The sequence below is a fragment of the Delphinapterus leucas genome, chromosome 9, assembly GCF_059928025.1.
Source record: "Delphinapterus leucas isolate spDelLeu-1000000601 "Yukka" chromosome 9, BTC_Dleu_Yukka2, whole genome shotgun sequence".
Classification (NCBI taxonomy): Eukaryota; Metazoa; Chordata; class Mammalia; order Artiodactyla; family Monodontidae; genus Delphinapterus; species Delphinapterus leucas.
Window position 1 is genome coordinate 85,767,946 of NC_143137.1, and position 15,525 is coordinate 85,783,470.

Sequence of the window (15,525 nt, forward strand, 5' to 3'; positions counted from 1 at the left end):
GCCTCCTGAATCAAGCAAGCAAACATGAAAAATGGATTAAGGCTGATGCTCCAAAAGGCACTGTAAGCTTTAGAAGCCAAAGCTGGTTTCAGTCCCTGAAACTGCAGGACTGAGAATGGTTTGAGTTATGTTTCTAAATTTTAACAACGATTAGTAGATCTGTGACTACAAAAACTCAAATACCACTGTTCATATAAATGTTGAAAACAATAAATTGGGATGTCTTGGGGCAGCCTTTTCAAAATTTGTACTTAGCTATTAGTTTTCTTCTGTAACAAATTACCACAAACTTATTGACTTAAAATAATACCTGTTTGCCCTGGGATCTCCTGGACCCTGACTCCACCCAGCAGTAACCCAGCACTAGCCCCAGGGCCTCCCAGGGTTCTGCCATCAACCGTCAACCAGTGGCCAGCAGCATCTGCACAAGGCAGGACCTGGCAACCAAGCAGACCAGGGGCCAACCTAGCCTATCAGACCACCTACATAGTCAGCCTGCCAAAACAGAAAGACCCACACAACCCTCATAGGAGGAACCCCTAGAGCATATAACTGTTGAGAGGAGAGTGCACTGCTGGAACACAAAAGGTCACTTCTTCAAGGTTGGGAAACATAACCAACCTACCAGGTACATAAAAATAAAAACAACTAGTTAGGCAAAATAAGGCAACAGAGGAACATATTCCAAACAAAGGATTAAGATAAAACACCAGAAAAAGAACTAAGTGAAGTGGAGATATGCAATCTAACCAAGAAAGAGTTCAGGAGTGTGATTGTACAGATGATCAAAGAACTTGGGAAACAAATGGATGCACAGAGTGAGACATTAGAAGTTTTTAACAAAGAGTTAGAAAATAGAACAACGGAACAGAGATGAAGAATACAATAACTGAAATGAAAAATACACTAGAGGGAATCAATAGTAGACTAAATGATACAGGGAAATGGATTAGTGAGCTGGAAGACAGAGTAGTGGAAATCAGTGATGCTGAAGGAAAAAAAATGAAAAGAAATGAGGACAGTTTAGGAGACTTCTGGGACATCAAGCTCACTAATATTTGCATTATAGGATTCCCAGAAGAAGAAGAGAAAGAGAAAGAGAAAGGGGCTGAGAACATAATTGAAGACATAATAGCTGAAAACTTCCCTAACCTGGGAAGGGGAAACAGACATCTAAGTCCAGGAAGTGCAGTGAGCACCATACAGGATTAACCTAAAGAGGCAGACACCAAGACACATTGTAATTAAAATAGCAAAAATTAAAGATAAAAGAGAATATTAAAAGCAGCAAGGGAAAAGCAACATGTTACATAAAAGGGAACTCCCATAAGGCTATCACCTGACTTTTCAACAGAAACTCTTCAGGCCAGAGCAGCATGGCATGATATATTTGAAGTGATGAAAGGGAAAAACCAAAAACCAATAATACTCTGCAAGGCTCTCATTCAGATTTGATGAAGATATAAAAAGCTTTACAGAGAAGCAAAAGCCAAGAGTTCAGCATCACCAAATCGGCTTTAAAGAAATGTTAAAGGAACTTCTGTAAGCAAAAAAGGACACAAGAAACATGAAAATCATGAAAGGAGAAAGCTCATTGGTAAAGGCAAACATATAGTAAAGGTAGGAAATCATTCATGCACAAAGCTAGTAGGAAGGTTGAAAGACAAAAGTAGTAAAATTGTCTATATCCACAATAAGTAGTTAAGGGATACACAAGACAATTATATGTAAAAAATGATATCAAAAACAGTAATCATGAGGGTAGGAGAGTACAAATTCTGCGTTGTTAAAGTGCATTGGAAATTAAGAGATCAGCAACTTCAAACAATCGTGTATATATAGATTGCTATATGTAAATCTCATGTTAACCACAAACCAAAAATCTATAAAAGATACACACGCAAAAAAGAAAAAGGAATCCAAACATAATACTAAAGGTAGTCATCAAATCACAAAAGAAGGAACAAAAAAGACATACAAAAACAACCCCAAAACAGTGAACAATATGGCAATAAGAATATACATATCAATAATTACTTTAAGTATAAATGGATTAAATGCTCCAATCAAAAGACATAGAGTGACTGAATGGATTCAAAAATAAGACTCATATATATGCTGCCTACAGGTGACTCACTTCAGATCTAAAGACACACACAGACTGAAAGTGAGAGGATAGAAAAAGGTATTCCATGCAAAGGGAAGTCAAAAGAAAGCCAGGGTAGCAATATTTATATCAGATGAAATAGACTTTAAAACAAAGACTGTAAGAAAAGACAAAGAAGGACATTACATAATGATCAAGGGATCAATCCAAAGAGAAGATACAACAATTATAAATATATATGCACCCAGCATAAGCAAAGCTAAACACACAAAGCAAATATTAACAGACATACGGGGAGCAATGAACAGTAACACAATAGTAATAGGGAATATAATACCCCATTTACATCAATGGACAGATCATCCAGACAGAAAATCAATAAGGAAACACAGGCCTTAAATGACATACTAACAAGATGGAACTTATATAAACATTCCATCAGAAAGCAGCAGAATACACATTCTTTTCAAGTGCACATGGAACATTCTCCAGGATAGATAACATGCTAGGCCAGAAAACAAGCCTTGGTAAATTTAAGAAAATTGAAATCATGTCAAGCATCTTTTCTGACCACAATGCTGTGAGACTAGAAATCAACTACAAGAAAAAAGAAAAACCTGCAAAAAATATAAACATGTGGAGGCTAAACAATATGCTACTAAACAACCAATAGATCACTGGTGAAATCAAAGAAGAGATAAAAGAATACCTGGAGACAAATGAAAACAAAAACACAACAATCTAGAATCTCCAGGATGCAGCAAAAGCAGTTCTCAGAGCACAGTTTATAGCAATACAAGCCTGCCTCAGGAAACAAGAAAAATCTCCAATACACAACCTAACATTACACCTAAAGGAACGAGAAAAAGAAAAACAAACAAAACCCAAAATTAGTCAAAGGAAAGAAATCATAAAGGTCAGAGCAGAAATAAATGAAATAGACTCTTAAAAAAAAAAAGAAAAGATCAGAGAAGCTAAGAGCTGGTTCTTTGAAAAAATAAAGAAAATTGATAAACCTTTAGCCAGATTCATGAAGAAAAAAAGAGGATCCAAATCAATAAAATCAGAAATGAAAAAGGGGAAGTTACAACTGATGCCATGGAAATACAGAGGATCATAAGAGACTACTAGAAACAACTATGTGTCAATAAAATGGACAATGTTGAAGAAATGGGCAAATCCTAGGAATGTACAATCTTCCAAGAGTGAACCAACAAGAAGCAGAAAATATGAACAGACCAATTAGAAATAATGAAATTGAATTAGTAATAAAAAAAAACCCTTCCAACAAACAAAAGTCCATGACCTGATGGCTTCACAGATGAATTTTGCCAAACATTTAGAGAAGAGTTAACACTTACACTTATTATACTATTCCAAAAAATTGAAGAGGAAGGAACACTTCCAAACTGATTCTACATGGCCAGCATCACCCTGATACCAAAAGTAGACAAAGATATCTCACACATACACAAATTACAGGCAGTTATCACTGATGAACATTGATGTAAAAATCCTCAATAAAACATTAGTAAACCGAATCCAACAATACATCAAAAGGATCATATACCATGATCAAGTGGGATTTATCCTAGGGATGCAAGAATTTTTCAATATCCACAAATCAATCAGTGTGATACGCCACATTAATGAAGAATAAAAACCATATGATCATCCCAATAGATGCAGAAAAAGCTTTTGACAAAATTCAGCATCCATTTGTGATTAAAAACTCCAGAAAGTGGGCCTAGAGGGAACACACCTCAACATAATAAAGGCCATATATGACAAACCAATGCTAACATCATACTTAGTGGTGAAAAGCTGAAAGCATTTCCTCTAAGATCAGTAACAAGACAAGGATGCCCATTCTTGCCACTTTTATTCTGCATAGTTTTGGAAGTCCTAGCCACAGCAGTCAGACAAGAAAAAGAAATAAATGGAATCCAAATTGGAAAGGAAGAAGAAAAACTACTGTTTGCAGATGACATACTATACATAGAAAATCCTGAAGATAACACCAAAAACTACTAGAGCTCATCACTAAATTTGTGAAGTTGCAGGATACAAAATTAATACACAGAAATCTGTTGTGTCTCTATACACTAACAATGAACTATCAAAAAGAGAAATTAAGAAAACAATCCCATTTACCATCACATCAAAAAGAATAAAATACCTAGGAATAAACCTACCTAAGTAGGTAAAAGACCTGTACTTGGAAAACTATAAGACACTTACGAAAGAAATTGAAGGCAATCCAAACAGATGGAAAGGTATGCTGTGTTCATGGATTGGAAGAATTAATATTGTAAAATGACCATACTAGCCAAGGCAGTCTACAGATTCAATGCAATCTATATCAAAATACCAAGGGCATCTTTTTCACACAACTAAAATAATTATTCCTGAAATTTGTGTGGAAACACAGAAGACCCTGAATAACTAAAAAAATCTTCAGAAAGAAGAACAGAGCTGGAGGAATCATGCTCCCTGTCTTCAGACTATACTGTAAAGCTACAGTTATCAAAACAGTGTGGAATTGGCACAAAAACAGATATGTAGATCAGTGGAACAGAATAGAGACCCAGGAAATAAACCCACACACTTACAGTCAATTAATCTATGACAAAGGAGGCAAGAATATATTACAGTGAAAAAAAGTCTTTTCAAAAAGTGGTGCTGGGAAAACTGGACAGCTACATGTAAAAGACTAGAATTAGAATATTCTCTAAAACCATATGCAAAAACAAACTCAAAATGGATTAAAGATCTAAATGTAATACCAGAAAGCAAAACTTGTAGAAGAAAGCATAGGCGGAACACTCTTTGACATAAATTGTAGCAATATTTTGGGAGATCTGTCTCCTAAAGCAAAGGAAATAAAAGCAAAGATAAACAAATGGAACCTAATTAAATTTAAAAGCTTTAGCACAGCAAAGGAAATCATTGACAAAATAAAAAGGCAACCTACTGAATAGGAGAAAATATTTGCAAATGATATGACCCATAGAGGTTTATATCCGAAATATACAACAGTTTTTACAACTCAACATCAAAAAAAAAAGAAAAAAGAAACCTGATTAAAAAATGGGCAGAAGACCCAAATAGATATTTTTCTAAACAAGTCATACAGATGGGCACAGGCACTTGAAAAGATGCTCAACATCATTAATAATCAGAGAAATTCAAATTAAAACCCCAATGAGATATCACCTCACATTTGTCAAAATGGCTATCATTGTAAAAGATCACAAAAAATGTTGGCAAGGATGTGGAGAAAAGGCAAACTTCTTACACTTGGTGAGAATGTAAATTGGTGCAGCCACCATGGAAAACAGTATGGAGGTTTATCAAAAAAACAAAAAATAGGACTAACATGACCCAGCAGTTCCACTCCTGGGTATTTATCTGAAAAAAACAAAAATACTAATTTAAAAAGGTACATGCACCCCAGTAGTCATAGCGTTATTTATAATTGGTAAAATATGGAAGCAACCTAAGTGTTCATTAACAGATGAATGGATAAAGAAGATGTGGTACGTACACACACACACACACACACACACACACACACACACACACAGGAATACTACTCAGCCATGAAAAAGAATGAAATTTTGCCATTTGCAGCAACATGGATGGACCTGGAGGGTATTATGCTAAGTGAAATAAGTCAGAGAAAGACAGATACTGTATGATATCACTTGTATGTGGAATGTAAAAAATAAAACAAACTAGTGAATATAACAAAAAAGAAGCAGACTCAGAGAACACACATCAATGGTTACCAATGGGGAGAGGGAAGTGGGGAGGGGCAGGATAGGGGTAGGGGATTACGAGGTACAAACTACTATATATAAAATAAGCTACAAGGATATATAGTACAACACAGGAGGTATAGCCAATATTTTATAATAACTATAAATGGAACATAACCTTTAAAAATTGTCAATCACTATGTTGTACACCTGAAACTTATATAATATTGTATATCAACTATACCTCATTAAAATTTTTTGAAAAATAAAATCAGTTGTAAAGCTGAAAAAACTAATACTGACACCTATGTATCAGCTCATAGTTCTGTAGGTCGAGCTCAGCATGGTTAGATTCTCTGCTCGGGTTATCCACAAGGCTGGACTTAAGGTGTTGTCCAGGCTGAGCTCTCATCTAGATGATCTGAGGAATAGTCTACTTCCAGGCTCATTTGTATTGTTGGCAAAATGCAGTTCCTTGTGACTGTGTGACTGAGATCTCTGTTTCCACGCTGGCTGTCAGTTGGCAATCACTCTAAATTTCTAGAGGCCACCTGCATCTCTTTTATATGGCCTTCTCTTCAGGCCAGCACTAATGCAATCAGTCCTTGTCATGCTGTGAATATCTGAGCTCTTTTTCTGCAGCCACCTTGGGATAACTCTGCTTTTAAAGAGCTCAGAGGATTAGGTCAGGCCTACTCAGGATAATCTTTGTTTTGCCATATAATGTAACAGTCATGGAGTGATATCTCATCATATTCATAGTTTCCACTTATACTCAAGAAGAAGACATTTTACAAAAATATAGGTAATAGGGGGCAGCTATTTTGAAATTCTTTGTAGCAGAGCTCTTGTGTAACATGTTTTCTACTTAGTATTGTGCTTACTATGACAACAGTATAGCTTTAAGCTGTGAATAAAACACATCACAAATATGATGCAGTTGCTACTGATTCTTATTTTTTGTATGTAATTTAAGACATAATGCATTGCGGGGAGGGGGCATTCAGCTACTTTATAGCCTGGTGTATGAAGACAGATTTTCACTTTTACAATGGCGTACTATATAAAGTTATTTTATGAATTCTCTTTCTTTCAAACCTTACATGTTTATTCCTGGAACATTTAAATTATACAACACTGAATAGGCCTATCTACTGAACTGTATTTCTTATGCTTAGGATAAATCAGTTCTTAAGCTCCGATTTTCTAATAAACCTTTCCAAATATGACTTGTAATAGTCTCTTTTTGTTAATATTTTATTTGCAGTTCTGTCTTTAACTTCTTATTTATAAAACAAAAAGTCAGCTTTGCGGGGTGTCTCAGAGTCACTTTTTAGTTCACCCTTCATGAAATCAAAATTTGTATGAGTTTGGACAACACTTACATGTTAGTATGTTTGATGTGGTTGTGGTGTGTGTGTGTTAAATTATTAAGTAGAGGAAACTGGGAAGCAATGAGGCAATTTTTATAATCTTTTTCACCTTATGCAATTATATAAATACTTTCATGACTAAAAATGAAGTTTATGAAGTTTGTCAACAACAGCCAGAAAGGTCATGAGCATAAACAGCAGTCAACTGTATTTAAAATTATTAAAGGAATGGTACATCTTTGGATAACATAGTCAAGTCCAAACAGAAAGGAAATGTGACATATTTTACTCTCTTGAACACAGACCTATATATTTCAAATGCTTAAGATCTGAAGACCTAAGTAATATTTTGGATACCTTGAGTACTTTGCACTGAGAACTTAAAGATTTCACCACCTGTTCTCTCTACTCCTTGGTCCCCTTTCATAGCCCACTTTTTCTAACACCTACCCTTTTTCTTTCATTTCTGTAACTATAAAATGTGTCTCCTCATAATTAACAAATGTGTCTCCTCTTCTTGTTTAAAAGAAGACCTTACTCAAAGAGTTTTTGGAGCAGACTTTGACAGTTAAATACCCTGCCTGGTTTCTAGAGAACATAACGGGGTATGTTTCTTCTTAACCCTGGTCTTCCCCATGCACGTGTTTTTCCTTTAGAAAGCAGTTGCCTCCTGTATAGGTCTCTCCAGTTGTGTGCTTGTGACAGTTAGGGGTCAGAAGCCAATTTATATGCAGCTGCCAGAATCTCCAAATTTAGTTAAAAATCACCCTCTGGAACAGTCATCTTATGTCTGTTGGGTTAGGTCTTAAAATTTCCTACTCGGCTGATTCCCCTGTCTACTTCCAGGAACCATTCTACAGCTAAATGATACTACGTACTTCAAAAACTTTCAAAACCAACTTAAGAAAGGGGAGAATTACTAAAAGCATTTAGCTGATATCAGAATACCCTATAATAATACCTTGTAAAATACCTTTTAAAAAAATAAGACCTTTAAAAACTTTTCAAAATAACTTTCATATCTTTTACCTTAAGTTTTATCCTTACTTCACATTTGTGGGGTACAAAAGACAGTAACCCCATTTAAGAGATGAGTAATGGAGGAAATAGAAAGGTTAAAAGACTGATCTAATATTACCAACATTGTGGCAGTCAGAACAGATTTCTTCCTTTCCTGGACTCTATAAACATCAGTGTTACGTAGTATCAAATAATGATACACTGGCATGTGATCATTTGAATTCTGTTAAAATCCAAAGGGAGTTATCTTTTACCAGAATGGTAAAAACTCATAGATTAAAGCTTTTAAAAATTAATCTGTAGATACACAATCAGTAACCCGTATCTCCTAGCATAAAATTGGGAGCTTTTTTGATATACCATAGTTTGAAAAATTCTTCCATAGTGCAAATTTGATTAAAAGATCTTTCTGTTTTTTAAGGAGCCTCCATACTGTTCCATAGTGGCTGTACCAATTTACATTTCCACCAACCGTATAGGAGGGTTCCCTTTCTCCACTCCCTCCCCAGCATTTATGACTGTAGCCATTCTGATCAGAGTGAGGTAATACCTCATTATAATTTTGATTTGCATTTCTCTAATATTTAGTGATGTTGAGCATTTTTTCATGTGCCTGTTGGCCATCTGTATGTCTTTTTTTGGAGAAATGTCCATTTAGATCTTCTGCCCATATTTGTATTGGGTTGTTTGGGTTTTTTTGATATTGAGCTATATGAGCTGTTTGTATATGTTGTAAATTAATCCCTTGTCTGTTGCATCATTTGCAAATATTTTCTCCCATTCTGTAGGTTGTCTTTTCATTTTGTTTAAGGTTTCCTTTGCTGTGCAAAAGCTTTTAAGTTTAATTAGGTCCCATTTGTTTATTTTTGATTTTATTTCCATTACTCTAGGAGATGGATCCAAAAAGATATTTCTGCAATTTATGTCAGAGTGTTCTGCCTGTGTTTTCCTCTAGGAGATTTATAGTATTTGGTCTTACATTTTAGGTCTTTAATCTACTTTGAGTTTATTTTTGTATATGGTGTTAGAGAATGTTATAATCTCTTTCTTTTATATATAGCTGTCCAGTTTTCCCAGCACCACTTATTGAGGAGACTCTTTTCTCCATTGTATCTTCTTGTCTCCTTTGTCATAGATTAATTGACCATAGGTGTGTGTGTTTATTTCTGGGCTTTCTATTCTCTTCCATTGACCTATATTTCTGTTTTTGTGCCAGTACCATACTTTCTTGATTACTGTAGCTTTGTAGTATAGTCTGAAGTCAGAGAGTCTCATTCCTCCTGCTCTGCTTTTCTTTCTCAAGATTGCTTTGGCTATTCAGGATCTATTGTGTTTCCATACAAATTAAAAATTTATTTTTGTTCTAGTTCTGTGGAAAGTGCCATTGGTAAATTGATAGGGATTGCACTGAATCTGTAGATTGCTTTGGGTAGTATAGTCATTTTAAAAAATATTGATTCTTCCAATTCAAGAACACGTTATATCTTTCCATCTGTTTGTGTCATCTTCAATTTCTTTCATATGATCCAGCAATCCCACTCCTGGTCATATATCCAGAAAAAACTATAATTCGAAAAGATACTTGCACCCCAATGTTCATTGAAGCACTATTTGCAATAGCCAAGACATGGAAGCAACCTAAGTGTCCATCAACAGATGAATGGAGAAAGAAGATGTGGGGTGTGTGTGTGTGTGTGTGTGTGTGTGTGTGTGTGTGTAAAATGGAATATTAGTCTTAAAAATAATGAAGTTAATACCATTTGCAGCAACAAGGATGAACCTAGAGATTATCACATTAAGTGAAGTAAGCTAGACAAAGACAAATATCATATGACATCTCTTATACATGGAATCTAAAAAAAGAAAAGATACAAATGAACTTATTTACAAAACAAAAATAGACCCACAGACATAGAAAGCAAACTTACGGTTACCAAAGGGGAAAGGTGGTAGGGGGAGAGATAAATTAGGAGTCTGGGATAAACATGTACTGACTACTATATGTAAAATATATATAGATCCTTGAAGTCATTGCGCTTACTCAAACTCTTACTCTGATTTATATAGCCTTCTGCTTTCTTTTCTAAAGAGAAGCTTCTAAATTCCTTGTCAATAACATCACATTTCTCAGGATTGTTTCGTACAACTGTAACCTTAAATTTGATAATCTCATCAAAACTATTGGTTTGATTAAGGTAAATTTAAGTGGAAAATTTACATGGTAGCAGTGCTTGATTTGGCTTTTTAAAATCATGATTATTAGACAGAAGAACTTATAGATGTATTTAGAAACATTTGTAGCTGGAATAAGAATCTGGAGATGATTTGCTGTTTGTTTACACAGTTAAGATCCAGCTAGTAAAAATACTTGGACGAAATGAAGTTGCCAAGTTCTACATTTTTTGTTCTTCCTGCTTGAGGTTGAAGGTCATACTGCTTCCTCTTCACTACTGTATGTTGACTCTTCCGCCATCAATTCTGAATCTTTAAGTTGTGTTATATCTTGTTGCTCTGGAAGAGGCTTGCCTTCGCAATCATAGCCAAACCAAAGTGGAGGGTCAGTAGCATTATATTCCTGCTGCTGAACTATAGATGACATTCTCTTAGCTGCTTCTCTGTAATAACAGTGGTGAGCATTAGCTAGTTGCAGAAGTAATCACTAGTGCAGAATTTTCAAACTAGATCACATTTGGAATTAAAGAACTCACTGTCACAACTTGAATTCATTTCACATCTCTCTTGCCTTCCTGATGGGGAGGATGTGGGTAAATTGTGCTAATAATCAGGATCCCAAAGCTTAAGTAGCTCAATAGTTCTCTGGTTCATCCAGTTCAGAGATTAACAGATACAGTAAATGGGTAAGGAGACTGCATGGCCATGGCGTAGGAACACTGAGGGCACTCTATAGCACTCTTAAATGAGCACTCTGTCTGATATCTCCAGTTTCTTTGATGAGGGAGTATCCTAACCAACCAACCTGTGAAGGCTGGCCATGCAACAGAGCAGGAGCTCTTAACCTAGAGTCCACAGATCCCTGTTGGATACATGGATGAACTTCAGGGAAGCCCACGAACTCCCTGAAAATTCATGCAGTTTTTTATCTACTATGTATTTTTTTGAGGGGAGGGTTTGTGACTTTCATCGAAGTCTCAAGAGGTGTTCCATGGTCAAAATGACTAAAAATATTGTTACGGTCTCTCTTAGGAGGAAGGAAGCAAAGAAGTCATCTAAAAGTTGTTCAGGACCCCAATTCCAACATGGTGGGAGGAGGGCATTCCCGACACCACCAAGCAATTCTCAGACACCAGCTGGATGTCCTATAATTCAACTCAATTCTGATGCTATCTACCTGGAAATCGTGTTAGATTCCACAAATTAAGGGCTCAGTTCCACAGATCACCCTTCACTTCAGATACCAGGTTGTTACCTGGGCTTCTGATCTACCAGCTAGAGCTGCTCACAGGACACAAACATTTTACTTGCTGGGTCACTGGTTCATTAAAGGATATTACTCAAGAACAACCAGGTATCAGAGATGCATAGGGCAAGGTATAGGGAAAGGATGCTGAGCTTCTGTGCTCTCTCCAGGCATACCACTCTCCAAATATATATGAGAAATATATTTTGATCATCTGAATGACCAAATGTATATGTCTTGTAAAGCACAATATTGCAGCATCAGAAAAAAAAAGTATATCTAACTTGAAAATAATGTCATTTCCAAGACAGAATGATTTCCTAGAAAGTTGTTTTGAATCTTCAGACCAGTACCAAACAGGAAATGAGTAATTGGCAGCTTCCCTAGGATCAGAAATGAGTAATGTTTGCCCACATACGGGCTACTTTGCCTGTTTTTGCTGTATATTACAATGAGTTATTAATTGCAGCAGTTTGGAAACAGTCATTGATATGGAGGCTGATATTATCATATACTTTGGCTTAAGTTTGTGCTCAATGGCTATATGAGTTCTAGTAGCGTAATGAAATCAAAAAGGCTAAGGTACATCAGTTGTTTGAAATACTGTTTCACTTGAATCAAATCTTAGGTGTTTTAAAATAACTGTAAGCAAACTCAGCAGGGAGACAACCAAAGCATTGCCAATTCTGTCTCTTACCACATTGCTGTTTGGCTAATACATTTGCACTTGCAAAACTTTAAAGAAGTTTAAAAAACAATTTGAATAAAAACAATTGTTATACTAATTTCTAGTTCTGAGCCACCAATCCTTGTGGATTAAAACTTGGCAAACAGGTGTCTTCTCTTTCGAGAAATACTTATTCTGAAATTTGAAAATGATAAGTTTATAGTCAAATATATAAAATTTTATATTCTGTTAATTTTTTAATCTTTTTTTAAAAGTTTGATCCTGGGCTTCCCTGGTGGTACAGTGGTTGAGAGTCCGCCTGCCGATGCAGGGGACACGGGTTCGTGCCCCGGTCCGGGAAGATCCCACATGCCGTGGAGCGGCTAGGCCCGTGAGCCATGGCCGCTGAGCCTGCGCGTCCGGAGCCTGTGCTCCGCAACGGGAGAGGCCACAACAGTGAGAGGCCCGCGTACCGCAAAAGAAAAAAAAGTGTGATCCTATGTTTTAAACTTCTTGTATAATCTTTCTATGTCCTCTAAGTAGGATATTATTTTTGCATAATGTAAACACAAGCATTTTTGAAAAGTATCAGGAAACTTGAAAATGTAGAAACTGAATGCTCCTGCCAGAAACATGTCTGTCTGTTTGTCTCAAACTCCCTCTCTCTAATAGCTTAATGCTCTAGTATAGATGGGAGCTGGGAAATATTGAAAAGAAAATGTCTACTTAGGACTCACTGTGTGTTCTAAGTTTCTTCAAGTGCATGTGGGATCCTTTGAGTACCTTCTGCTCAGGTACTTAGGCCTGAGTGACTCCAAGAACTTGTAGGAAATGATTTGGGAATTGAAGCCGTCTACTGCAATGGTTAGTCATTACACATTTAACCTGGCGAGAGAGGTTTCTTTGGATCAGTATAGAACAATGATTTTCAAACACGATATGCCACACAGTTGTAAAGTATCAGCTGGTTAATAATAATGATATTTTGAAGTTTGTAAGTGATTTTTGTTTTTTATAAATTAAAGGGGATTCAAGGTTATCCCTGTAATAACATCACTTGCCCTCACATTTCCTTCTAGTTTCTTGAGTAAGCTAAAAGAAAGGGGAATTTGGAGCCTACATCAAAGACTACTTGTAATCAGCCTCTTATTTATGCATCAGCAAGTAAATTGGGCAAACAGTACTTGTCTCCCCTTATTGATCAAATCTCTTGAATGTTAGAGCTTTAAAAAACTTGAAAATCACTAATCTAAAGATAAAAGAGCAGCATAATAGTGATAAGATGTAGGTACAAAGTATGGCTCTGTCTTTTATTTGTATGACTTTGGGTATGTTATTTAAGCTGGTTATACCAGTTTCCTTACTCATTTTTATGGTAATAGGGTATTTGTGAGGATTAGATAATAAACATAAAATAAGATTTAGCACATACATGGCAAGTGATAATTGTTAAGTAATATTATTTGTTCATATTAATAATAAAATTCAGTAGGTCCAAATTACAAGGGCCTTACCACAAAGACCTTTCCGTGAGCTAGAGAGGAGAACTCTGAGATTTATTTCCTAACAACACAGATCTTAGAGTACCTAGGTAGTAATTTATGCTGCCAGGAACTGCTAAATAAGGTCCTCAAGGAATCTCTGTACTGCTGTTTGGGGCTCTGAAGACCACCTAGACTTTCTCTACTCATTTCTCTAAAGTTTAAAGTTTTCGACTCCAGACACAAAAATATCAGAAAGGTCCCTTTGCTCTTTGCTAATTATAGACTTAATGGCTCTTCTGCCTCTTTGTGATTCAGACCCTCCTGGGTTGTGGAGACTATTGTTTGGGTCTTTCTCCCTCTTTTCCACTATGCTTTTCTTCATCTCCATTGCCTGTCTTGCTTTCCCCACAGAGGTCCATAAATTGAAAGGTTAGTTGAATACAACTGCTTCAAATGTAGACAGCTAGATTTTCCCGTCAAATTTATAATCTCAGTTATTACTTATTTCTCCTTGAATTAAAGGAGCCTTTATTATGTCTCCACATGGGACTTCTGGAATCACTTTCTGGGATCCCTTCAGGCTCTGGGGTTGTAGAATAACAGCATATCTCATGCTGGAAGTGCTTCAGCCAATTTGCTCATTGACCAAAAGTTTGCTGCTCCCCTAGTTCAGGTAGGGTGGGCTGAACAGACCTCTTTGATTTGTAAAGCTGGTGCAGTGTTTTCAGATTCCATTGAGTATGGGGGAATTTGTATATAAAACAGTTTCTTCTGAGGGCTATAATTGGATTTTAAGGGCTGCATTGTATACTTTTATGTCCAAATGGAATCAGATGTGTGGGAATACATTGCTTTGTGATTCAAAGTCATTGAACCTCTTCCCAAGAAAAATCTCCTATATCCTAACTACCAAATGTTCCATTTCACCCAGACAAAACAAAACTCTTGCTGTTTAGGGAGCAAGAGCAAACAACTGTGCTTTTTTAGAGTGAACATAGGTAGGGGATTAGATGTCATCATGAGCTTGTGTCTTGAAGGGTCCACATTCTCTGCAGCACTTCCAGTTCCACCCAAGAGTCCCATGGATCTAAGTGGAGAAGAAGATGCTCTACAGTCTCTAGAGCTGACCCCAAACAGCAGAATGTGGCCAGGCCTTACCACTTCTCTAATCAGTTTTGAAGCCCAAGTATCTTGGGCTTGACTGACAAACAGCATCCTCTCCTAGAAGCAGGATGTCAAGAACAGATGCTCCTGGAGCCTAACTAGTCTAGCCACCCTGCTGCGGGGATAGCCCTTCTCCATTGCTAGACAAGGATAGAATCAGAGAATTCTAGGCCTCTTTCTTGCTGGATCTTAGCAGGAGTGGAGCTATAAGGGAGAGTACCTTGGTTTGGCCTCTTTAGACAATGAGATGGGCAGACAAGCCAGCTCCCTTCTAGGTATTAGGGCCAAGTCTCTGTCTGCTTCTTGCTCATAGGGACAGGCAGGCTTGGTGGTAGAAAACAAAATAGGCCTTTTGGCTGTCCTGGATTAGGTAAAGGAATTTTCCATAGATTCAGTTAGCTAACTAGAGTTTTGCATTGGGTTTTGGGGGCCAAACCCTAGTAGTAAAATCCTACTTGTTTTATTTTCTTTGCGTATTTTTATCTAAGGACCTTGCAAGAGGAGTGGGTAGTCAAAGGCAGGAATTGGAAA

General features: G+C 36.6%; 2 protein-coding genes across 2 annotated transcripts in view; one reads left to right on the forward strand and one right to left on the reverse strand.

Moving 5' to 3' along the window:
* Positions 1-15,525, forward strand: part of FAM185A (family with sequence similarity 185 member A) — a 139,348-nt gene that overhangs the window by 81,503 nt on the left and 42,320 nt on the right. The window contains exon 8 of the mRNA XM_022554463.3: positions 1-15,525. This exon is cut by the window's right edge and continues 42,320 nt beyond it. Coding sequence (XP_022410171.1) covers positions 1-113 — 113 coding nt within the window. The 3' untranslated portion in view covers positions 114-15,525.
* The window catches only part of FBXL13 (F-box and leucine rich repeat protein 13), a 183,352-nt gene continuing 178,395 nt past the window's right edge, over positions 10,569-15,525 (reverse strand). The window contains 1 exon segment of the mRNA XM_089917767.1: positions 10,569-10,876. Coding sequence (XP_089773893.1) covers positions 10,690-10,876 — 187 coding nt within the window. The 3' untranslated portion in view covers positions 10,569-10,689.